At 38.5% G+C, this 27414-nt stretch overlaps 1 protein-coding gene across 2 annotated transcripts in view; it reads left to right on the top strand.

Moving 5' to 3' along the window:
* The first annotated feature begins 4076 nt into the window (after window positions 1-4076).
* The window catches only part of cratb (carnitine O-acetyltransferase b), a 67069-nt gene continuing 43731 nt past the window's right edge, over window positions 4077-27414 (top strand). Inside the window, exons 1-6 of one of the 2 annotated variants that reach the window (XM_084423734.1) lie at window positions 4077-4416; window positions 6974-7039; window positions 7132-7347; window positions 7770-7888; window positions 10709-10762; window positions 11007-11172. In XM_084423734.1, coding sequence (XP_084279860.1) covers window positions 4366-4416; window positions 6974-7039; window positions 7132-7347; window positions 7770-7888; window positions 10709-10762; window positions 11007-11172 — 672 coding nt within the window. In that variant the 5' untranslated portion in view covers window positions 4077-4365. The remainder of the gene's footprint in view (window positions 4417-6973; window positions 7040-7131; window positions 7348-7769; window positions 7889-10708; window positions 10763-11006; window positions 11173-27414) is intronic. The other variant, XM_084423735.1, reaches the window with a different exon arrangement.

Here is a 27414-nt window from a genome sequence, read left to right on the forward strand (position 1 = left end):
AGCGGATCTACCAACCGTGACAATAATCCTCATAATTATTCCTTTCATTGATTTCACTACATGTTTTACATTAGTAATTAAGTGAAATTGACAAATAAATATTGTGGTAAGAAATGACAGCTTCTCCTGCTAAAAATATGTGTGTTCAGTTAACAAGGATACATGTAAAATATACTGTGAAATAAATGACTAGTATTGAGATTGTCAAAGGTTTTCATAACACCACATTGCTTACCTTATATTTTCTCTTTAAATTCTCCTACTTCTTGGATGCTTGTTGGCTAGTCACCTTTTCCTCCCAACCCCATTTCTTTTACTAGGGTCCTGTAACATTTAACCAATATAAACAGTAATGAATTAGAATCAGAAAGAGCTTTATTGCCAGGTATATTTACACATACAAGGAATTTGTTTTGGTGGAAGAAGCTTCCACAGCACAAACAGAATGACAGTGACAATAAAAATAATATAAATAGAATATTTAAATAGAAGTAAAAATATGTTAAAAAAAAAAGAATAATACACAATATACATTATACATACAATATACATACAACATAGACAACAGACGGTATAAGTATGTACAGGTATGTACAAACGCAAGGAAATGTAAACGTAATGTAAAAGCTCGTTGTCAGCACGAAAACGAATCAGCCTCCGGGTTTCCTCAGGTGTCCTTGTTTGATAAAGAACATACAAGACTGGTTGATCATGTTGCAAAAAGCACTAAACTGTAAGCACTGTTCGTTTATATCATGTTCAAATATAACCACAAGAAAACAATGCGTTCATAGCAGACGTATGATAAAAGATAAGCTAATTCCCTGCTGCAATTACTTTCACCAGTTATTTTCAGCGAACTTCAGTGATTTTTTTGCAAACATCTGTAGCCTGTGTATGCAGGGACATTTCTCATACCCCTTCATTTGAAGTGTGGTCCCGAAAAATCTTCGTTTGAAAGGCTATCTGGCCCTTCCCCCTATCCCTACCCCTCCAACCAAAAGAGAATCGAGACAACCCTACCCCTCTGTTTTGCGCGTTCACGTGAAGGGGTAGGGTTGTCTCGATTCTCTTTTGGGGAAAGGGGAAAGTGAGGGGGTAAGGGGTAGAAATGGGATTGGGCCTTATCTGATTCCTATGGTGAAATGAGCTGCTTTTATAGGCAGATTCCCCGCCCCTTTCGGCAGGCTCTGCGCTCACTCGGCGGGATGCGCCACGATTATTTCGCCCATTAGTTTGCGGAGACATGCTGCAGTTCCCACTGAGGACCCAATGAACGCGTTCAGATCGCTGCTCTTTTATGACTGTGCAGTAGGCACTGCGCTGTTAAATTTAGAATTCGGAGTTTCAGAATTCGTAGAAAAATGAGATTTTACCTAGCCTGGATGCCAGCCGAACTTAGCCCCGCCCACAACATTTTTAGGTCGGGAAGTTCGGTCTGGACTCGCTCCGTTGAGGAGCTATATGCTCGAACAAAAATTGTTCGGACCAATCAAATTGTCAGGGCGGGCTTTATACGATGATGGACAGATGAGCAACGTAACGTAATCATCCACGTCACCAACGAGCGCTTGGGTTGAATTCGTTAACAACAAAGATGACTGCCGCTGGAGAATTGTTATTTCACGAGTTCACACTTACAAAGTCAGATAGAATAAATGCATATTTGGCGTGCTGTCCGAGGAGAGGTTCCGGGCTCGGTATTCGGCCGAACCCAAGTACTCCCCCCGTATTCCAGGCTGTGGAAGAACAAGCCGAGAGTGAGTGGAGGGATGCTGAAAACTGTCAAGGAATGTTAGGTGAGTTGACTGAGTGAATAAATATTATGCTTCCTAGCTCTCATGCTGATAGTGTAGAACATAGACGGTCATTGTTTGATGACAAGTTGATTGGATTGATTATTTGAACGTGCTACTCTCGAACTTTGTTTATAAAACATTATGTGTAGATTCCGCCATCGCGACTGTTATAGATGATATCGACAGCGGATTCATTTTAAAAGAGGAACAGAGAACCGCGATCAAGGCATTTGTAGATCGGAAACATGAATGAAAAACATACGTCACTTACTCCGTTGCTCTGATTGGTTGTAGGCAGAGTCGTTGACTATCCAATTGAGTGCAGAGGCATTTTCCTTCCTGGTTCGGTTGAAACACGCCCCATAATCAAAATTCAATGGAACAGTATCAGACTCACATTCTGACTAGAATCTGAGTATGACGACGTCAGGCTAGATTTTACCCATAGCGTCTAGCAGATGCAATACAAGTAAACATTTTGAAAGGGATTTCTAATTTAATTATCGCTAGTGTTACACTCATTTAAAAATGAGGTGGTGCTGGTCCTTGTTGCAACACATTTATTTCTGAAAAATAGATAGCCTAATAAAGAGAGATTATGTTGGAAACAATCTCTGTTGTGTGTACACCAGCGCTCACTCATGCTCTTTTATCATCAGTTTTACCATCAGTTCTCTTAACCATGTATCAGAAATAATAATAATGTCCCATAATGCAACCACCATTTACGATTAGGCTTGACACACTGGACACATTATTATTGACACTGGTTACCTTCTCTAAATCCATAAACATAACACAATAAACATAACATGTTCTATACTCACTCTTACATGGCATAGAATTATAACAAATAACAATAAAGTATCACATCACACACCATTAACACAAATACAGGTGAGCAATGCACAAACTCCATACTCATAACCATGAAAATGACAATATAGTATATATTCACATTACTTCGGCATTTATAACTGTATGCACTTTGTCTTATTGCTCTTTTTATAGCTAATGGCTGATTAAATGTCGTTAGATGATGAACACGTGAGCAGGTGATTATGCCTGTGCACAGACGAAATTAACACGTGAGCAGGGTGATTAGGCCTGTTCATGTGTGCTTTTTAGCTTATGTTTTTAACACCACACATGGCTAATTCAGGTTCTTTAACATCGATTTAGTTTATCACCCATCACTTGTCTCAAATTTTCGTCTCAATCGTGGTATTTTTCAACACTTACTCCTCATTTTAGCTCATACTGAAAGTTAATCATTAAGTACGGAGCGTTTTTTTTTACTGTACTAACTTCAGTGACCAATCCACGGCCTAGCGTAATGCTGAGAGTGCCCTCTATTGGTGAAGCCAAGTTTAACAAACATAACCCTCTTTTAAAAATATATTGCAACAGTATAATCAGGAAATGTCACAGTAGTTTTATTATTGTCAGAACTTTTATTTGTTTTATTAATTATAGGGGGAAAAATAAGTTTTATTATAGGTATCTTTATTCTTTAATTACAATTTATTCAAGTCAAAACTCATTTGAAGATATCTGAAAATATTTACAATGTAAGTCAATGGAAGAATGTGACTATAGTCCAAATAGAATTGTAGATATCTCGAATGTATATTATGACTAGTCAAAATAACATTGTTATCTTCAATGCATATTATGATTAGTCATACTCACATTGTAGATATTAATTCCAATTACGACGAGTCAAAATTGGAGAAGATATATCTAGAATTGGACTTTTGACAAGTCATAACTAAATCAATGCTAATACTACGGCTTGCCATATTTTAGTCAAAACGTATTTATATCTCTCGACTTTAATTTCTGACGAATCCAATAATAATTGCAGATATCTCTAATAATCATTCTGACTATAGTCAAATTATAATTAGGACTAGTCGAAATACAATACAATTGTAACTATTTAAAATATATTTATGGATAGTCAAACCATAGTCAAATGCCAATATCTGCCATACTGCTGTAGCGTAGGCGTCTATGTATTTCTTGATGGATGACGCAGAGGAAACTCTGGCCAATAAGAGGACAGTTTTACTCACATGTGACTTGCATAAACACATTATGGTGCGCTTTAAATTGTTGCCTTGTGAAAGCAAACCGAACCAAGAAGAAACTGCAACATTATTTTAACAATTATAATAATAATAATAATAAAATAAAATCGATTGTAAGTCCTTGTTTCCGACCAAAACAAGCGACCTACAGGTCTGAAAACGCCCAAGAGGATCTGAATAGACCTTGGCTCATTGTCTTTGCGCACATATACGAAAGGATACGGCAAAAAACACTAAACACTGCACACGTGTTGTATAGTGTCCACACCCGAAGTGCGTGCTGGAGCTCACGAACTTCAGCCGAACTTTGAAGACTCTTAACAGACTGAACACTTCAACTGTCAGAATAGTTTACTGCCGTTTTCTTGTGGGGCGAAGAATAACTTGAGTTATCTTGTAATATCATTGATGAAGATTCTTGGTGACGTTCGTGTTTGCATGAGCTTAAATAGTTTGCTATTTCATCGTGAACAATGATTTTAGAGAGGATATCTCCAAGAATATGCTCTTTATTAATGCACAGGGTAAGTGTTGTGTAGTATTGTGCATATAATTCTAAATATGCTTTGTTGCTGTTGTTTGACAGCGATTGATAGAAACACTTATGAAATATAAAACATTTATTTATGAATAGATGCAAACTTCTCTTTTCTCCAGTATAGAGGGGGTTTACAAAATGTATTAGGGAAGTGACTCGTAACTTAAGTATATTTTAAGTGAAAACTTAAGCTCCTCACTTTCAGTCATTAGAGTGTTTGCACCTACGTCACGGTCTGGTCAGTTACCCGGATGCGCGGCCATATTGGATACTCGGCCATACACAGATACTCCGATGTAAACGATAGCATGGATTGCACTGTTTATGTACTACTGAACACACTGTTACACTAATTTATGAAATCTAAACCACGGGAAAAACACGTGGAAGTTGCTAAATCATATAGAGAAGGACTTAGTAAGCAGGAAAGAGCGCGAAATTTTGACAAACTAAAGTTAATGTGGTAAAGATTTGAACGAGGTAGCTTCTTAGTCATGGACTGACGACCCGACAAATATTCCTTCTATTTCTTTTCCCGACATAGGCTACGTTCAGACTGTCAGTCCACATTTTTGTTCATATCCGATTGAAATCTGATCAGAATTAGCTAACTTGAACAGAAAAAAAAAAAAAACACACATGAAATCCGTTTGAAGCTACATCCACATATGTGGTTTGAAATCCTATTCAGGAAATCTGCTTCAGTCTGAATAGTCCAGGCGTTTTAAGCCAAAATGGGGGTCAACCGTGAACAAATTGCAACAGAATCAAACTCAACTGATTTTGTATCCTCAATATGTCCTGAGTAAGGAAAAAAAAGCCCCGAAGAATCCCATTAGGGGAAAGTTCCGAAAAAGACCCAAATATATCCTATTCATACGCCTATTCATTATTTTTCTCACATGAATAGGGTAAAAAAATGAACCTTTAGATATCACCATGAAAATTACTGAGTTGATTACTTACATCAAGACAAACAAAAAATGTATTACAAGTTTTTTAAAATTGTTTGTTAACATGGACAAACGGTGCATAATCTAATTACAGATGTGCTAATTTGCATAAATACCACAACAGATCTAAACATTGGGTATAGCCAGGTGAAAATGTCTTGTTGAATCTTGTTGACAAATAACAGTAAAATACTTAATGTTAAGGTCTGAATGGAACCCATTTAGGCTACCCATGAGCATTAATACATAGAGTAAGGAAGAAGTCCTTTAAACCAGCCTTTATTCATTTTTAAGAAATGGGGTTTGGGGCTGGGTCCGTGGGACTGTTTCTGGGGGACGAATCTGAGGCAAGAACAGGAGACAATGGTAAGGAGAATGCAGAAGACAAAAGGTAAGTAAAATAAAAAGTAAATCCCCAGAAACAGTCCCACAGACCCAGCCCCAAACCCAATCTCTGCAATAATAATTAATAAAGGCTGGTTTCTAAAGTACTTCTTCCTTACTCTATGTATTAATGCTCATGGGTAGCCTAAATGGGTTCCATTCAGACCTTAACATTAAGTATTTTACTGTTATTTGTCAACAAGATTCAACAAGACATTTTCACCTGGCTATACCCAATGTTTAGATCTGTTGTGGTATTTATGCAAATTAGCACATCTGTAATTAGATTATGCACCATTTGTCCATGTTAACAAACAATTTTAAAAAACTTGTAATACATTTTTTTTTTGTCTTGATATAAGTAATCAACTCAGTAATTTTCATGGTGATATCTAAAGGTTCATTTTTTTACCCTATTCATGTGAGAAAAATAATGAATAGGCGTATGAATAGTATATATTTGGGTCTTTTTCGGAACTTTCCCCTAATGGGATTCTTCGGGGCTTTTTTTTCCTTACTCAGGACATATTGAGGATACAAAATCAGTTGAGTTTGATTCTGTTGCAATTTGTTCACCCTTTTTTCCTAAAACGCCTGGACTAGAATGCACTGATCGGATTTCGCGTGGTTTATGTGACTTTTTCACGCCACGTAAAACGTCAGACATTGTTATAGGAAACATGCTGAAAGTCGCTGCCGAAACAAGGCTGTAAGTTACATTGTTGCAAAGTGCCGGACGAGCAGAAAATTATTATTTTTAAATTTTGAAACCGGCGGAAAAAAGATGTGCATACCAGCCTCGTACAGTTCTGCAGCAGGCTCAAGACGCAGTAGGCCAGCGCGGCGGCTACACATTTCCATGCTGTAAAATTTAAATAAGACAACATCTCTATTGCAAATGCAAACCCCTCCATCACAAATCAATGAACCAAGAGCTGCATGGACACACAAATCAATCTGAACTGTTGCGATACACAGTGTGGATATCATTTTAGATCAGATTCCAATCGGATACAAAAATATTCGGATTCGGACTATAAACTAAACTACATAGTGAACTACATTTTAGCCATAGTCAACACTTCATTTACATATGTGGTTGATGAGCTGATGCTGTGCCTCTCTCAACCACAAACACCTTATTTCCTCAGTTTTTTGCACTCTTTAACTTTTGACAGTCTATAGAACTCCAAATATTTTTCCCAGTGCGACCGATTTGTACAGACCAAAACACGACCATTTTTCAGCAGCCAAATTTGCGAGTCCATTCAGGTCAGTGGCATTGTTTACGTTCAGTGCCTCCAATATGGCCGACTTCTGGATTGATGACGTGTTAAAAACCCTCTATGTGTCACGTTCGTCAGGTTGTGCTGAGACAGGCCCACTCGTCGGTTCCGCCGCAGCCGGTGCCCCCGCTTGGCCAGACGCTGCAGCGCTACCTGAGGGCTTTGGAGCCGCTCTTACCGGCAGATGAGCTCGAACACACCCACGGGATTGTTCAGAAGTTTGGATGCTCTGGAGGTCTTGGCGAAAAACTGCAGAGAGAGCTGATCAAACGAGCAAAGCATTCACACAACTGGGTGAGAATAGCACTAGTGACACAATTTAAAAGTACCAATTTCATACGTTGATGCACAAAAATACCTTTTTAATTGTATCATCATCTTGTAGTTCCATGTTTTTCAGACAAATTCACAATAGACATATGGCATTTTTTAAGTGCCATGGAAATACCATGGGACATTATGCTAATTAATCATGGGTGTAGCTAAATATCATAGGATTCTGTGTCAACTCAATCAGAGGTCCGCTGCTAAAGATTTATATATTTTTTATATGGTGAAAGAAATGCGTAAATGAAGAAAGAAGAAAGCCCCAATTTTTGGCATCACAGCCTTGTGCAGCAGTTTTGACTCTGATTGTGTATGCTTTATAAGGTAAACTAGCAGGCTGTTTTTTTTGGTTTGATCTGGTGTGTTTTGTGTGTCTTCACTTTGTGCAGATCTCTGATTGGTGGGTGCAGTGGGCATACCTGGAGTGTAGGCAGCCTTTGGCAGTGCATTCGAATCCAGCCATCTCTCTGCCTAAACGTGACTTCACAGACTGGAGAGGTCAACTAGTGTATGCAACAGCCAGAATCTACAAACACACACTCAAACAAACAAACAATCACACTTACAGTACCATTTAAATCTTACATTTTGCTAAAAGAATTTATTGGACTGTAAATTCAAAGCATTTAAAGGGGTCATGAACTGGATTATTTTATAATGTTTCCTGGGGTGCCCTTATAATGTTAGTATGATTTTTACATCAAAAAGGGTCATAATTTAGAAATAAAAGGCATTTTTACTAGCCTGATTTTATTCTCTGTTTTGAACGCTCTGTTTGAAGGGGCATGTCTGCTGTGAGACTTCAGTGTAAACGCCCACTGCTGTAATTGGCTGACATGTTTGCATATTAAATAGCTAGTATTACATGTGGAACTCTCTCTCTGAAAATCTTTTACTATATTTTTACTATTACAGCTATCGAAATTAACGAATCGTAAAAAGTATTGATCATATATTTAGATCTATAGGCCTATGTCACACTTCCTGCTTCCGGAACGCGGAGTAGGGATTCAGAACTTCCGGTCAACAGTATTTCTCCATAAGGATTCAGATTATTAGCCATAATGTCTAAACCATCCGAGGTAGACTGACCACGAGCTATGAGGTTGTGAAACGAAGGTTTTTGCTCCTGTAGAAGCTATAAGTTCGTATGAAATCAACCTTGTTTTAAGAAAAACATGTTTTATCCGCGATCTTATGAAAAAAAACTACACTAACCACAATCCTAAGCGTAGCAGCAACGTCTGCTGATTGGTCCAACTCGCTGTTACCATAGAAACGTTTACCTTACTGGCGAACGGCCCGCCGCTGTTGTTGTAGTGTACCGGGTTGCTCTGCGTCAGGACGTAGACACCCATACCTCAGCTTTCACGCTTTTCCACTTGAGAGTTTTCATTTACCCTCCGAACCACATCGTCATATGTGACTTCAGGCAGGTTGCGGAGAGATTTGGTCCAGCGGTATCTATCGGACTCCGCCATTGTAAAAAGCTAACCGGAAGAGCCGTATCCCTACTAAAAGACGTACTTCCGGTCTTCAATTTTTTCGTGACATAGGCCTATTCCATCACATGAAAAGGTTGCAGTGATAAGCATTCAACAGATGACAGACAGTCTGTTGATCACGTGAATGCAGTGATCTAATCATTGCAATGCAATTTCTGCACTCTCATGAATGCTTTCACCAAATAACAATGCAAACACTGTAAACCAGCAACCAACCCTGTAGCCCAAGACTGGTTGCCCACTGAAGCTAAGCAGGGCTGAGCCTGGTTATTACCTGGATGGGAGACCTCCTGAGAAAACCAGGTTGCTGCTGGAAGAGGTGTTAGTGAGGCCAGTAGGGGGTACTCACCCAGAAAGCACTGTCCTACGGATGAGACGTTAAACCGAGGTCCTGACTCTCTGTTTGCATTAAAAATCCCAGGATGTCCTTCGAAAAAGAGTAGGGCCGAATTTGCCCCATGGCCTCCTAATCATCCGCATATACTGATTGGCTTCATCACTCTGTCTCCTCTCCACCAATAAGTTGTGTGGTGGGTGTTCTGGCGCAACATGACTGCCGTCGCATCATCCAGGTGGATGCTGCACATTGGTGGTGGTTGAGGAGATTCCCCCTTCCATGTAAAGTGCTTTGAGTACCCAGAAAAGCCCTATATAAATGTAACAGATAATTATTATTAAATACAGTAAGAGCTTCGTTGTGCAGTGTAACAGCGTCATTGATTTCATAATGAGTTTTGGCAAGTGTCCAGATAAACTCGCACTGTGTTCTTTGATCGCTTTCTGCATGTAATTTAATCACAGTTTAAATAAGATTATTTTCATCCTATTAAGAGAAACAATGTGAAGTTGATCGTTTAGTCACTGGCTTGATTTACTGATGCATAAACAGTAGGCCTATTGAACAATTTTGAGAGAAAGATATCTGAACTTGAATAATTACATCAGAAATCACTGATCACAGATCACGCATTAGAATAAACATGATTACTTACATGTTTGTGGCATTGCTGGCAGATGCATATCGTAAAAGTTTGTTTGCAAAGCCTGAGACAAAATTTACCAAATAATCCACAGTGAAATGCACCAAATACAAACAAATAATGCACTGCTGAGACATTCACATTGTTGAAAACAAACCCTACTTTCCTAGCACTAGGATCATTTAGAAGGTAATGGTATTGATCTTGTGTCGATCTTTTCTCGTTCTCATGTCACTATTCACTAACGCTCCACTGGCCGGTGCCAAAGATGCACTGATGTAGACGTTGATATTCTTCTGCAAAGGCGGTCTTTCGCTACCCTGTGAAGTCATAAGTCTCCACTTTTGAGATCCTGTCGTTTTCTGGCCTTGGTTTCAATAAAAGCAGTTTTTGGAATAACGAGGAAGTTTTGAGTTTTGAAACAGGGTATTTTTTTATAGTATAACAACTATCTGTCTTAACTGTGAAAAGATCAAGGAAAATTTTAATTCTCAGTTCAAGACCTCTTTAACAAGTTGTTTTATCTGATATATCAAAGACATCACTTAACCATCCCACACTCTTAAACCAATGCACTTACACACACACACACACACACACACACACACACACACACACTCTGTGTCATCTTCTCTGCATTTCTCTTCTCCAGCTTGCTTCCTAATTCAGGTGTCTAATACATCTGGCATTGTAAATTACAAATATTTTTGGCTCTTTTCCAAATTGCTTTTGTTCCTCTTTTGTAAGTCACTTTGGGTAAAAGTGCCTGCTAAATGCATAAATGTAAAGACAGTTTTAGGGTTGCATATTTAATAATGTATGTCTTAATTGTTTCTTGTGCAGGTTTGCATCAAAGTTAATTGCAGGAGTGTTGGATTTCAAAGCTGAGGTGGACAGGTATCTATGGACAACATTACTGTACAGTGGCAGATTTACACATATATGTCCGAAAACCTGTGCTAATTTAATCATTAACATGAATCATTTAATGCATGTTTCAGTCAAGCAGTGCCAAAAACCAGAGCTTAATATCTTGCTATTATTTCATATCAATCTGTTGCTGTCTGTACCTCAATAGGATTTTCTTTCTCTTGTGTTCTATCCACTTGTCCTCTCTTGCTGTATTTCTTCCATCATCCAGTGGGAAGCTAGTGGTAGAGTATATGCGTGGACAGCCGCTATGTATGGAATTGTTTCCTCAGTTGTTCTCCTCCTGTCGAATCCCAGGACCCAAACATGACCACGTGGTCCACTACGGACGTCCACGCCGGGGCCCAGCTCACATTACTGTGGTCAGGAACTACCAGGTAAACTAGATTTTAACGCAATCCACAAAATGCATAAACGAGAACTGACCAAGAACATCTGAAACACAGGGCTAAACTAGACAAATGTGAAACTAATACGTAACAATAGAAACAAACAAGGACATAATCAGTAACCAATGAAACCAAAACTAAATGGCAGGGAAACACGAACTAAAGGAAACAGAATAGAATGTCAAAATAAAGATCCACATAACAACATAAACCTGACAATAAGCTTGTTGGGCTATATGTCAGTTTCGATCCTCCAATATAACTGAATGAGAGGCTTTCTAAAGCTGCTGATATTTTACCAGTATCCACACTGCTTGTATCTGCACATTCGAGACAGGCTGTCAGTCAGTGCAGGTTACATTGTAATGCCACCTAACAAGGTGTTAAAATCATTTTAACTTTGAGCATCAGGCTCAACCGACTAGCAATGTATCGCTGGGGTAATGCTGAAGCTAATGCTTCACTTCGTAGAGACCATGGCATTTATTCAATGCATTGACCAGCACTGACGCCAATACCAAATACCAAAACATTGACAGGATGCTACGACAAAGATTTCACTTTCCTCTTCAGACATGGCAAAATTTTATAATTGCTGAAGCTTTTATCACGATATACGGTATTATCACGATATTGAAATAAGTTGCAAAAAAAAAAAAAAGTGTTGGTTTAATAAACTGGTTTAATAACTTTTTTTCTTTTTACATACAATAAATCATTTAAATACAATAAAGCAATACACAAAAAAATGTATAAAGTAAACAAATGTTTCAAACTGATTAAAGTGAAAAAGAATTAGACAATTGGTAACACTTTCAGTAAGCTCTGTTCCATAAAATAATACAATTAAAACTTTGGATTTTAATAATGTGTTATTACATTTTCAAATTAACTAAGATTGATGAATTCTTTAGGAGTATTTTTCATTGTCAGTTTATGTTAACTAATGGTATGGAAGTAAAATAATGGCAAATGTTTTTGAACCAAAAAAGCTTGTTGAATTGCACTACTTTGAAAAACTATGAATTGCATTAACCATGCTTGCATTTTAATGCATTGTATTTTTAGGTCTTGCATTTTTATGGGTTGAAATTCAACATGGTTGTATATTTAAGCTGTGAATATTTCAATTCAAAACATTTCACACAAATTTTCATGAATAAAAAATCGTTAATCCATATTCACCTCTCAGATTTCACTTCCAAAATATTCATTCTGTTTAAAAATACAACCTTATAATATTCGACTGGCAATTTTCGGTCCATTTTATTTCGCCTTACAAATTCGCTTCCACAAATTCAGTGGTTCAAATTCGACAGAAAATCAAAATTCAACATTTGACATCCTGGAACTGCAGGAATAGCAGTAGATTACCGATTAATAATCTCCATAGCTGTTAGTCGACCTCACCAGCAGGTGGTGCAAGCGGCTTTTGACGAAGACTAGAGCAACGGGTAGAGAGTCATTCATTCATAAAAACGGATTTACAGAAATGGAGCAAGAGCGGTCATTATTTGTGATGATTATCAGGGCCAGTAGTAGCTATATCTGGAAAAGCTGATAAAGACACAAAAGCTGTGTTCATGGTTACTTTTGTACATGTAAGCAGCTTTCTCTAAGCGATGCCGCGCTACGGGGGGTAGAACACTATGTAAACATAAAACCATGTCTGCATTTGTGATCGTAGAAACGACAAACAATCATTACTCTATACTGCTCAAAACTCACGTTTGAATAGTTAGTAGCAAATTCTTAAAATATGAAAACATATTTACAGGCTGTGTCTGTGTGTCTGAGTCAGAAGCGCCAGACTGTACTTGCAAAGCCCCACTTTTTAGAATCAGCCTTTGTGCACAGCCGGCCCTGTACTCTCCCAGGTTCTGGAAACAGTCCTCTGAAAAATGTGCAGCACAAAGTCGAATATTTTGGCTGTACTTTTCTGGAACAGTGTTGTAAATAAAGCTTAACTACTATGAAACGTTTTAGGAAGGCGTGGCTGAGCCTTAACTTTTACAAAGAATATTTCTTTGGGTTTGAGACTTTAAGCTTTGCAACTCTGCAGATCTTATACATGCACAAACAGCTACATAACACACTGAAGTAAAAGGAAAACAATAAATTGCATCAAATGACCCCTTTAAGTATTCTGTGCTACAATGAACACCATTGTGAATACAAAAATCTGAATGGCTGTTTAAAACATTTAAATACTGTCCAGAAAGTAGCGCAACTGCTTTGTTTACGGGGTTACAGGGGTAGCGGCTGCATGCCTGCTTTTCCATTTTTGCCATCTGCTGTCATAGACTGAATGTGCATTTTTACTCTGTGTTTTTTTTTTTTTTTTTTTTTTTTTTTACAAAATCCTAATATTAAACAGCCCAAACAAGAAGATGAACATACAAATGAATGAGAACAGAGTTATGTGAGAACGCTCAGAACTCACGATAAATTTTAATAACACAGCACAAAAATCTGCATCTTACTTTTTTGATACTCACTCAGGAGTTAGTGTCGGTTCACACAGAAAGCAAAAACTTTCAAAGCAAAAATGCAAGGTCTTTAGGTGCGTTTTAGTTAAACTTCTTTTAACTTGACTGCTGGGTTTTAAGAATGCTGTGTCATGTGCGAACGCAACAGTTAAACAGGACTAGTGCGTTCACACAGAAAAACAATTGAAAAGTAGCAGAGAGAAATGGAAAAATTTGTTCTGCGTGAACAACCCCTAATGCCGATGAATGCTTTAATCAAGACATCTATATTTAGTTTTTCACTGATGTCTGAGGGAACATGCATCAAATGAGTTCTGATTAGGGCTGGGTATCGTTCAGAAATTTTCGATATTGATACTGATACCAATACTATGACTTCGATACCGGTTCCTGAACGATACTTTTTTCCATACCAATTTTATGAACCGATAATGTTATAGCAGAGGCTGTAGCAGTAATGTGAGGAGAGGATAAAAACAAGAAAGCTAAACTGTTAATGCAGCCAACCTTAAGGATAGGAACACTTTAATTCCATTTTTCCTGTTGACATTTTTTTGGATGGTTAAATTAAATTGTATTAATCAAAAAGCATGTGTAATTATTTGAAATCATGAAACTTGTTCAATTTAACAGCAATTTATTAACAGTTTAATAAAAATTACATTCTTAATGATTTTTTACCCTTCAAATTCCATTTTATTTTTACCCAGTTCTGTGCTTTCCGGTATATTTTTTGCTTTTTCCTATATTTTCCTAATGATAATTTTATGACTGATTTAGTTTATCTCAGAATAAGGTAGAAAATATTTTATTTAAATACTTATTTATATACTTTACGTTATTCATATACTGTACTTTATGAAAATACCCCCAAGATGACTTGAAAAAACATATATTGTTGCAATTGTGTGTTTGTCTTGCTTTTTTTTCTGCTACATAGCTGGATGCCTTTTGTCCATATAAGGGATTTCCTGGAACTTTATAAGTTATTACTTCAATAAGTCCAGCTTTGAGTATGAGGCTTTGAGTATTTTTGAGTTGAGTATCCCTAGGTTTTTTTGTCTATTCTGTCACCTTGATGGAGTTTTGGTTCCTTGCCACTGTTGCCTTGGCTTCTGGCTTGCTTAGTTGGGGACATTTAATATTCAACAATATTATTGATCTGCCTTACTTAAGGTGGACGATAATGCAATTTTCTTCTAGAAACAAACTTTCTTGTATTATTTTCATGTTATCACTGTGAAGCTGCTTTGATACAATCTGTATTGTAAAAAGCACTATATAAATAAAGGTGACTTGGCTATGAATGAAACGTACATTGCATGAGAATGCTTAGCGCTACATAATGTTAACATCACCTCGTTTTGGATAATAATGAAACATCAGGTCATGCTTGTCTCTTTGAATTTTTATCTAGATTTACTCACATTAGCCAATGAAAATGTCTACGTGAACACATCTCCTCATCCCCCCGTCCTAGCGCACAGCTGGTATCGGTCTATTAATAGTACAGAAAAGGAGTATTGGAACAGTTTTAGATATTTCAGTGTTGATATGTATCGAAATGTCAATATTTTTGACAATACTATTATTCATCGGGGTGGTGTGGCGCAATGGATAAGACACATGCCTTTGGTGTGAGAGACCCGGGTTCGAATCCACTGTGAGACACCAATGTGTCCTTGAGCAAGACACTTAACCCCTAGTTGCTCCAGAGGCGTGCGACCTCTGACATATATAGCAATTGTAAGTCGCTTTGGATAAAAGCGTCAGCTAAATGAGTAAATGTAAATGTAAATGTCATCTATTATTGCAAAAATGGCGGATTCAGCGGATGGCGGATTATGATTGGTCAGATCGCCTGTCAATCAAACTCCCTGCAAAGGGTCAGTTGACGGCGCTGGGGTCTTTGTGCCGGTGTAATGCATTGGTCAAAAAAAGTCAGTGTAGGATTTATTTTTTTCTTCTCACAGACCAGCCCATGATACGCATAGGTCAGCAGCCAATTGGTTCTTTTCTTAATTGACACTGGGCTGGCCCAGTCACATCTTTAAACAACTCCCCCTTTGGGCTCTGAGCAAGCGTGCAGTGTCAGTGTGTATCTGTCAAAATAGTAAAAGAGATGGAGAAGAAACGCAAGGAATGTGCAGAAAAATGACGTGAAAAACAGGCCCTTTAAGCAGACGCTGTAAAATAGGGGTGGAAATCTCTAGGCACCTCACGATTCGATTCGATTACGACTCAGAGGGCTGCGGTTCGATGCTAAAGCGATTATCGATTATCTGAATCTTTTTTTTTTTTTGTGTGTGTGTGTGTGTGTGTGTGTGTGTGAATATAAATACTTTACTTTAAAAGTACCAAGTAATGACCCATAAAGAATGTGTGTGGCTCTTGTCCAGCTCCTTCAACTTCATAGAAGCCAAAATATTTCCACACGTCAGCTTTTAACGAGGAGGGTGTTTACATTTCGCACTCAGCCATTGCGTCTCTGTTATGTGCACGCCACAGACTGTCCAGGCACTGCACTTCCGCACTTTTTTTTTTTGTTAGAAAATCGATTTTTGACATTTGTGAATCGATTCAGAATCGTCCACGTCCGCATCGCGATGCATCTAAGAATAGTTTTTTTCCCCCCACCCCTACTGTAAAATGTGTCAAAATAACAGATATGTTTTCTGCAGCAGCAGGACCTTCATCAGCTCCCATGGCTAACAAGAATGGACTTGGGGAAACTCCGAAAACCACTCGACACATTCGCATAATGCGCAGCTAATTTTTCTTAACATCAGTTGGAGGACCATGTAGCCACAGAAATCTGACAGCATCCTTTTTCTTTTCTGCCAGAGCGATCTGCAAGAATGCCTTAGTGAGCAGTAAATGCAATTTTGTGCAATCAGAACTTGATAAGCACGTCTAGCAAGTCAGGATTCAAGTTTGGTCCAGCGAGCAAGCAGTCATTTAGTGATGGACAACCCTCCTCATATGAGGATGCATCAAACTCTACCCTTAGTTTAGTTGTTTTGTCTTCTTTCAGCACAGCATGGTGTGGTAGACGGTATTCAACATCATCTGTTTTCTCTGCTTGTGAATCATTATCTGGAACATCTTCATCTTCACAAATGCCTTGCTGTACTTAGTCTTGTATTACATCTCTGTATTTCGTGTGAAAGGTTACGTTAGCTTTTAGGTGTCCCTGCAGCTTCTCAAACCTCTTCTTCGCCACCTTGAAGTTGTTTGGTAGTTCTGGTTTATTTGGTTTCCAGGGTAACTCAACCTGACAACGTCCATCCTTAAAAGTAACTGTCTGATTAAAGTGTTGCACGGCTTCTATTTCTTCTGGACTCTCAGTTGTCTTGTTCAGTATGCCCGAAGACTCTACTTCCCAAAAGGCACGCAACTGTTTTGAAATCTGTGTATCTTCTTTTAAACAAATTTGCATGCAAGTTGTGTCGGTTACACTCAACATGGGAATCGATCCTTGTACAGTCCATCCAAAAATACTTTAAAGGGCCACAAGAGATTCGGTTAATCTCTCGACTCTACCTGATACAACTTGCCAGTAGTAGTCTACTCCTATTAACACTGAAAGCTCCGAAGTGTCCTCAGAGAAAATATGTTCTCCAGGAACTTTCATAACATATAATACATCACTGAATTATTTCAAACGTTTTATTTTTGGTCACATTATTGACAAAGTAAATAAAAACTAACATCATTGTTCCCATTCAGATCCACCAAAAAATCCACTTTTTCTGGCATTTTATTTATTTTATAGCACCTGTAATAATCTAAAATACTGGCTAGTACTGTACAATAAAACGTAAACACACCTCATGCACTGCCGTCACTGTAATAGTTCATTGTAACAGTAAATAGCTGGAACATTAAACACTTATATGATACATAATTAGCCAAGATTAAATTATATAATATTACTATTATTTGGTTTCATTAAATAAGTTTTCACAAGTAAAAACTTCACAACAAAAACTTAAGCCTTACTGAACAATTTTGCATAAGGCTCATCCACTCCTGACAGCAAAATATAAATATTTGCATGAGCTTTTAACTTTTACAGGTGGAGAATATACCTGTGAAATATAAGTTGTGCACTGAGGAAAACACCACATCTCAAGTGCAACAAACACCACAAGTGTCTGTCAAGCCGTGTTAAACTTACGCGTGAACTGTATCTTATGAGGTCATTTGAAACCCTTAATATAAAGCACGTCTCATGTTAAGGACAAATTGGATTATGCACTTTCACTTTGTGTCCGATGATATATTTTAGATGCGCTCGTAATATCAAACTAGTATATTAAAATAAACGGTGTTGCCTCGTCCTATATTGTTTATAAAAAATATATCGATATATTGCTTAGCCCTACCTCTCACCACTCAGGCTGGAGTGTTTGTTAAAAGGGTACATAAGGGGACCTTTCTGATGAGGAGGAGATTGCAATTTGACTCTTCCCCATTCCAGTGTTGCGATTGGCTGCTAGCATCAGAAGGGGCCCTTCCTTATTTCCCCCATGTAACTCATTTGCATAATATAAAGCACACAGTTAAAACATTGTCTTTAAAGTTTTACCAATGCATTGTTCACTTTCCAAACTACCATCAACACCAGTTTAAAGGGGTCATGTGATGCTATTTTCAAATATCATTATTTTGTGTATTGGGTGTAATATACTACCAAACTATGCTTAAATATGTTAACATTATTTAATGTTAAAGTCCCCCTGTGGTGAAAATCAAGCTTTTAATGTTGTTTATATGTCTGTGGTATTTTTAATATGTTATAACTATGACATAATATGACAAACTATGTGCAAATTCATAAGTCAACACCATTGCTGAGTATTTTCTCCTTAAAACTGCAGTGAACTCAAAAAAACTTGAAATCGCTGGTGTTTCTGACGTCAAAATCGACCTTGTAACCAATCACGTCACTGTGTGATTGTCAACGAGTGGATCTCTGTGCTGTGTGAGTGGAGGCGGGGTTAATTTGCATATTCATAGAACCGCGTATACTAAATGAGGCAAGGGTGTAGAACATTCAAGCTATTTTAAGGCATGAAGAAATTTTCAATGAAAAAAACGTTTAAATATGTAATTTTGGTGATCAAAGATGAGTTTTAAGGGATAAAATTGACTACAGGGGGACGTTTATAAAAAAATACATAATTTTTCACATACTGTACATCATTGTAGCTCCTCTATGCCCCGTCTGTCTAAAACATGTAGATTTCTACAAAGTCCCTTCCGAAAAGCGTAGTGTGCTCTGATTTGCCAGTGCGTTTGTGATTGGCCAAACACCTCAAGCGTATGTCGAAAATGTAACGACCCTTACCATAATCATGAGCTTCAGCTTCCAAAGCAATTATAAAGACCATTAATAATGTCGTCAGTTTTATCATATCAGTTCGAGCTGGAGTCAGATTCTGAAAATGCACATGACCAAGCCAATCGATCTGATGATACTCGTCTGTATTTGCAGTACACAAGCCATGGTTAAGCCGCGCGTGAATTAGGGGTGTCGCAATATACCGGTATTGACGATAATCGTGATATTCAAAGCATGAAATATCGACATCGTGTTAATTTAGAGCAATACAATATACCGGTATTGGCGATATTGGCGTTTTCTAGACGCAGCGCTCGTCCGCGCCCGCGCAGCTAGAGTGAAACACTCTGTCCACACCCGAAAAAAGTAAGCTGAGCTCGCCAGTATTAACAACAGAGTTCTTCGGCTTCAAAGAAAACAGCACCTTAGAGGTGGTCGCACACCGGACGGGACGAGAAGCGCAGCGCCACGTCTTTAAAATTCGAACACATTCTGTATGAGTGTACACACACCGGACGAGAAGCACAGCGCGGTTCTATTCGGCGTCTGTCCGCGTCGCCCAGCAACGGCTCAGGACCTTGTTCAAAATCCTGCCGCGACACAGAGCGCAGAAAAAAGTGTTCAGATCACAGACTCAGCAACTATTGTATTTAATTGTACAGTATAATCATTACATAGTACAGACATTATCTCAATTCCATAATGTCCTTAAACATAATGATATTGCTGGCCATAAACTGAGAAAGTGCGTGTCCGGTGTGCAATACCTGGAGTTGTCATAGACGCGACGCGGATATTATTTTACTAGTCATCATGGAATGGGAAACGTGACATTAACTGTTAACAGGGGGTTTCTGTGTTCATATATTTAATACAGGGTGATTATTAAAATTAAGAACCCCCGTGCACTTGATTTTTTTATTCAAATCTGCTATCTGCATGACTTTATTGGCGCCAGTGCAACAACAGGTTTAAGAGCTTTTCAGTTCTTCAGGAAACCTTCAGACAGTGTTTGGCTTCAGTTTGAAACCAGATAAACTTCACATGCTTGTCTTCCTTCACAAAAATCCCCCCCCCCCCCCCCCCCCATAGATTCTATAGATATCGCGATATATCGATATCGTGAATTCTTTTGGCCACAATAACCGTGGTGTGAAAAATCTAACATCGTGACAGCCCTAGCGTGAATAAATGCCGCCTGCTTCAGCTCTGCTTGATCGGCCAGTGTGAAACAGAACACGTAGTGCATCTATGTTTGTCATCTTTTCACCACAAGTTATAAGTAGAGAACAGAAGTTTGTAAACAAAAATCCATCTCTGCACTTTCAATTGTAAGAGCGACAAACAGTATGCGTTATCAAAGTCCGTTTCAAAGAAAGTCTGTTTTTTTTTTTTGCAATGCCTCCGGGCAGTTATTTCGGGCATCCAAGACCAAGTCTTATCTATTTGAATGGGGGAATCCTGAAATCTCAAGAACTGCTTGCCGAACTCAGAATTAAATAACATATTTCAAATCAGCAACAAAATCTAACATGAACTGTCCCCCTGTTGTTTCTTGTGCTCAAATAGCGTTTAAAAAGCTTATTTTTCTGGCTAGACGAGCCAATGCGCATGTGCAGTCCTAGTCAAGTCACCTTCATTTATATAGGACAATAGGACATTTATATAGGACAACAATATGAATTGTTTCAAAGCAGCTTTACAGTGATAATAGGAAAATTACAGTAACAGAGATTGTTTTGGCTTTACAGCAGCTCTAGAATAAAATTATTGTCCAGCTAAAGTTAGTTTTAATTGATTGATTCACTTCCGTTGCGAAGATCATTAGTTATTAACTTAGGGGCCGCTAACACGACACCGTTCTAACAGAAAACCCTCAGCGTGCTCTGGCCGCCCATATGCACGAAACAGTGCCTGGCGGCTCGAGAACGCACTCCCGGAAATAGGTTCCAAGGTGCAAACGATTATCAGTTATCTCTGCGCAAACACCGACATCACGCACATGCGCACATGCACATATGTGTTTAGTCCATAGGTATGCACGTTTGAATATACAGTGAGGAAAATAAGTATTTGAACACCCTGCTATTTTGCAAGTTCTCCCACTTGGAAATCATGGAGGGGTCTGAAATTGTCATCATAGGTGCATGTCCACTGTGAGAGACATAATCTAAAAAAAAAATCCAGAAATCACAATATATGATTTTTTAACTATTTATTTGTATGATACAGCTGCAAATAAGTATTTGAACACCTGTCTATCTGCTAGAATTCTGACCCTCAAAGACCTGTTAGTCTGCCTTTAAAATGTCCACCTCCACTCCATTTATTATCCTAAATTAGATGCACCTGTTTGAGGTCGTTAGCTGCATAAAGACACCTGTCCACCCCATACAATCAGTAAGAATCCAACTACTAACATGGCCAAGACCAAAGAGCTGTCCAAAGACACTAGAGACAAAATTGTACACCTCCACAAGGCTGGAAAGGGCTACAGGGAAATTGCCAAGCAGCTTGGTGAAAAAAGGTCCACTGTTGGAGCAATCATTAGAAAATGGAAGAAGCTAAACATGACTGTCAATCTCCCTCGGACTGGGGCTCCATGCAAGATCTCACCTCGTGGGGTCTCAATGATCCTAAGAAAGGTGAGAAATCAGCCCAGAACTACACGGGAGGAGCTGGTCAATGACCTGAAAAGAGCTGGGACCACCGTTTCCAAGGTTACTGTTGGTAATACACTAAGACGTCATGGTTTGAAATCATGCATGGCACGGAAGGTTCCCCTGCTTAAACCAGCACATGTCAAGGCCCGTCTTAAGTTTGCCAATGACCATTTGGATGATCCAGAGGAGTCATGGGAGAAAGTCATGTGGTCAGATGAGACCAAAATAGAACTTTTTGGTCATAATTCCACTAAACGTGTTTGGAGGAAGAAGAATGATGAGTACCATCCCAAGAACACCATCCCTACTGTGAAGCATGGGGGTGGTAGCATCATGCTTTGGGGGTGTTTTTCTGCACATGGGACAGGGCGACTGCACTGTATTAAGGAGAGGATGACCGGGGCCATGTATTGCGAGATTTTGGGGAACAACCTCCTTCCCTCAGTTAGAGTATTGAAGATGGGTCGAGGCTGGGTCTTCCAACATGACAATGACCCGAAGCACACAGCCAGGATAACCAAGGAGTGGCTCTGTAAGAAGCATATCAAGGTTCTGGTGTGGCCTAGCCAGTCTCCAGACCTAAACCCAATAGAGAATCTTTGGAGGGAGCTCAAACTCCGTGTTTCTCAGCGACCGCCCAGAAACCTGACTGATCTAGAGAAGATCTGTGTGGAAGAGTGGGCCAAAATCCCTCCTGCAGTGTGTGCAAACCTGGTGAAAAACTACAGGAAACGTTTGACCTCTGTAATTGCAAACAAAGGCTACTGTACCAAATATTAACATTGATTTTCTCAGGTGTTCAAATACTTATTTGCAGCTGTATCATACAAATAAATAGTTAAAAAATCATACATTGTGATTTCTGGATTTTTTTTTTTAGATTATGTCTCTCACAGTGGACATGCACCTATGATGACAATTTCAGACCCCTCCATGATTTCTAAGTGGGAGAACTTGCAAAATAGCAGGGTGTTCAAATACTTATTTTCCTCACTGTATATGTGTGTAGTCCTTCTTTACAAATCAACTCTCAACAAACTACTTGTCTGGTCTTAAAAATGTATAATAAAGAATTATTTATCGCGTCCTCGTAGCCACGTGACGACAACGTTTTATCTGTACAGAGGTAAAGGGAAGGGAAGGAGGCCTTCACAGGGAAGAGCCTAGTTGACACTTCAGGACTGCGTTATCGTTGTGTCCAGGTGCAGGTCCTTAATCAGATCTGGAAACAGCCTGGATCCTCGGTATAAACAGAGAGACTAATATTAGCGTAGACGCTATCCTTCTTATGATGTAACAAGTACATCGGGATTTATGGGAAGTGTTCCCGGTTCCGGCTGACCTAAACTATTCAGCCTAACATTGAATTTTAGAAGTCTGTAATGTGTTATGCGTGTACTAGGCCAAAGATTAGTCTAGATTTGAACTGACAGAGTGTGTCTGCTTCCCGGACAATGTTAGGAAGAATGTTCCAAAGTTTTGGTGCTAAATAGGAAAAGGATCTACGGCCAGCAGTTGATTTTGATATTCTAGGTATTATCAACTGGCCGCAATTTTGAGATCGCAATAGCCGTGAAGGACTATAATGTGTTAAGAGCTCGCTCAAGTACTGCGGAGCTAAACCATTAAGTGCTTTGCAAGTAATCAGCAATATTTTAAAATTTATACGATGTTTAATAGGGAGCCAATGCAGTGTTGACAGAACCGGGCTAATATGGTCATACTTCCTGGTTCTGGTAAGAAGTTTATTTATTAAGCGAGCAGGGCAACCACCCATAATAGCATTACAATTAAAAGGATAGTTCACTTTGAAATAAAATTTTGGTATGTTTTAGCTTACCTCAAGGGCATCCAAGATTGTAGGTGTTTTTGTTTCCGCAGTAGTTTCAATTTTGATATTTTCAGGTCAAACCGTTCTTGTCTGTCAGTCATATAATGCAGGTCTATGGTCACCACCTCAAAGAGCATGCACAGAGAACAGGGTGTCCGCGGATCCTTAAAAAGTCTTAAATTAGATTTTTAAAATTTAAGGCCTTAAAAAGTCTTAAAAAGTCTTATTTTTACTTATGAAATGTCTTAAATTTTCGATGGCAATTTGACTTACACATATCTAAATGTTTTCCAAATTAGAAACATCTAATTAGCGTACTTTTTTTTATTTATTATTCTTAATTTGTGGATGTGCTTGTTCACGTGACATTGTGCGTCACATTCGCGGCAGCGTTACGTCCGTCTCCTGCACGCGAAACAGGAGGAGAGAAGGAGAAGCGAGTTGGTGAATGTCAGTTCAATTGTTAGTTCATTCTTTGTGCGTAGTGGTGTGCGATGTGTATTGTCTATTATGATATTGTAATCATTGTTTTAACGATGTACGAGGCTCTGCGAGCTGACATCGCTTTTGTCTCTCGTGCTTTCACTGCTTGATGTGTGCAATTATAGTTAGGCTATGTTCCCAAATGAGTTTTTGTCTCATATTTATATCATATTATGTTGTTGTCATAGGCCTACAATATCACATCAGCAGTGTTGTGCCTGAACGCGTTCATTGAACGATAGTTCATGAACTCGTTCATATTTTGGGCGAACGTGAACTGAACGTACCGTATTACTGCCTGATGAACGTTACTGTGAACTCGTTCATTCTGGTGTCTGTGAATGCCACGCTCTCTCAGTTTAAAACTTCGTTCAATAGGATGCCAGATTTCAATAGAACCTTCCAGGCGAAAACCCACCTAAAACCGGCCATGTAGCGGAAAAAACACCCAATCTGGCAACACCAGCCACCAGTGTCTACTGACTCTCTTGTTCGATCTCGTTCATCAAAATGAACAAATGTTTTTTCGAATCATTTCGTTCATTTAAGGGGCTTTAAATGTTATACTATTAACTGGCAAATTCCCCGAAAATTCCCCCAGTCAAAAATCGTTTACAGGTAACATATAATTACTTTACCTCGAGTCTTTCGTTCATTTGTCACGTGACAGATGCAATGAATGGATTGTTCGTGAACGACTCATCACTTACGTTACAAATCAAATCAAAACAAAAAGCAGCAAGGAGGCGTCGTATGATCATTTAAACGAGTTTTATGACAAGGTCAGTGAGGATGGGAAAAATCTGACGCATAGCTTCAGTGTTAAAACTGATAAAATAATTGTCTGTGGTTCTTCTATATGGGCTGTGGCAATAATTTTGAAAAATAATATCTTGCAGCAACATGGAAAAAAAGAACGAACTAGTTCATTTTTGGAACTGTGAACTTAGTTCAAAATTTTGAGTATATGAACTATGAACTGAACTAGTTCATTTTAAAATTTGTGAACTGAACTTTGAACTAGTTCATGTAGAAAGTGAACTTTCCCAACACTGCACATCAGCAAGACTTCCGCTTTCCCGTGCACAATTGCAAATGTGATTATTTATTTTATATAACAGTTAAATTAACAATAAATTAACAATAAATTAACATTGTGAGTTACATTTTATAAACAATATTGTCAATATTGTTTGTTTTCCCTTTATTTCACTGACGAGAATTTCAAAATGAAGCCATAGCAGAGTCTCAATGCAACAGACAGCGATGAATTTTTTTGACTGGAATCCGCGTTTTGAACGAATCAATTTAATGATTCAATGAACAATCACTTGCTTCTTTCCCGAATGAATCAGCCGTTTGAACGAATCGGTTGAATGAATGACTCCCTCAACTCACTTATTAAGACGGTGACTTGCCGCCACCTACTGGCAGTTTTAGTTTCACATTTAGAGTACCCTTTAATTAGAACGTTAAAATTAGAAATCAGTTCATATTTAACAATCTTGTAGCTTTATTTATGCAATTGTAAATGCAGTGTAAATTATATTAATGCCAGATCTGATGCCACTTTTGTGTCACCTCTGTACTGCAAAGATGGATTTTGATTTAATGATTTAATTTGACTGGTAACAGTGGTATTGTGTAATTATTCTAATATAATTTAATTTGAATGTTAGAATTTGACATAAAAGGTGATGCATACATCTACAAATGTCCATATATAGGTGAAAATGCCCCTGGAAATCAATTTAAGATGGCAAATATTACCTCTTAATAAAAAATGTTAATTTCTGTCACTGTTGTGAACTGACCACTGCATAGAATATGAAAAATATGAATATCTTCGTCAGTCAGCTGTCAACAACAGGCCTAAACCAGCCATGGCACCAAGCACAAAAACACAATCAGTAAAATATTATCTAATTATTATCAACAAAACTTTTATAATATCGAGACATATTTTGTCAATATTGCACATCCCTAATGCATGGTATTAATTTTGATTTCTTCGGGTCTTAAAAAGGTCTTAAAAAGTCTTAAATTTGACTTTACAAAGTGTGCAGAAACCCTGAGAGAAGTCCAATTTAAACAATTCCCCATCGTAGTAAGTACACATTGATGGCCTAAGACACGAAACGAGCGGCTTGTTTGAGAAAACGAACAGTATTTATATCGTTTTTACCTCTTGTACACAACCACGTCCAAGTGATCTGAGGGCGCGCGCGCTTCCTGGTGTGTGACGTGTGCGCGCGTTCTGGCTTAGTCTGCGCAAGCGCCGGAAAGCGTTGTCTGTTGATATATCGAAATCGTCTTCCATTGCGATTTCCTGTCCGTCTAAATATGTTTAGATCTTCACAGTGAAAGGTAACACTTCCGAAATCTCTGTGTAAACAATGAGTGACGTACACGCGCGAGAGATCACTTCCGGCGCTTTCTGGCGCTTGCGCAGACTAAGCCAGAACGTGCCCATGTACAAGAGGTAAAAACTATATAAATACTGTTCGTTTTCTCACACAAACCGCTCGTTTCGTGTCTTAGGCCATCAATGTGTGCTTACGATGGGGAATTGTTTAATTTGGACTTCTCTGTGCATGCTCTTTGAGGTGGTGACCATAGACCTGCATTATATGACTGACAGACAAGAACGGTTTGACCTAAAAATATCACAATTGAAACTACTGCGGAAACAAAGACACCTACATCTTGGATGCCCTTGAGGTAAGCTAAAACATACCAAAATTTTATTTCAAAGTGGCTCCGATCGCACGGGTATTACACACAATGTTAAACAGACCCGGGTCGACGGGTCTCGGGTTCACTGTGAAGACCTCTAGTACAGAGTGAACCGCAACGGTCCTAGTACTGAGCCTTGTGGTACGCCATACTGAACTTTTGATCGATAAGACATCTCTTTATTTACTACTACAAACTGATAACGGTCTGATAAGTATGATTTAACCCTCTGGAGTCGGCAAACGCGCCGGTGCATTTTGCTAGATTTTTTTTCACATAGCAGCAAAATAGACTTAAAAATACTCCATTTATGGTCATACAGACTTAAGAAATATGAAAAAATAAACTATAAAATGTCTACTTTTTTATGTGTCCACTTACAATCGAAACAAAACTTTGTTTTTTCGGTGTGCTTTCTGCCTCTACGTCTCCGTAAACTTTTTTTCTGGAGCACGTCTCTAAACTTAAACAAAACTCAGCGAATACTATTCACCCAGGCATGAGCATTATTTCTTTATAATCATTTAAGTGTGTACTATTAAATTATCTAATTCAAATGAAAACAAATATTCTCTGTTTATGTAATCTGTATGAAAAGAGTGAGATGTCCGTCATTCTCATGGCAACTCGTTATCTGCTAATGTGAACGCGCCTACTGAGAGCGCGCACTATTCAAAGGGA

The sequence above is a fragment of the Rutilus rutilus genome (genome assembly GCF_951802725.1).
Source record: "Rutilus rutilus genome assembly, chromosome: 11".
NCBI classification, from domain to species: domain Eukaryota; kingdom Metazoa; phylum Chordata; class Actinopteri; order Cypriniformes; family Leuciscidae; genus Rutilus; species Rutilus rutilus.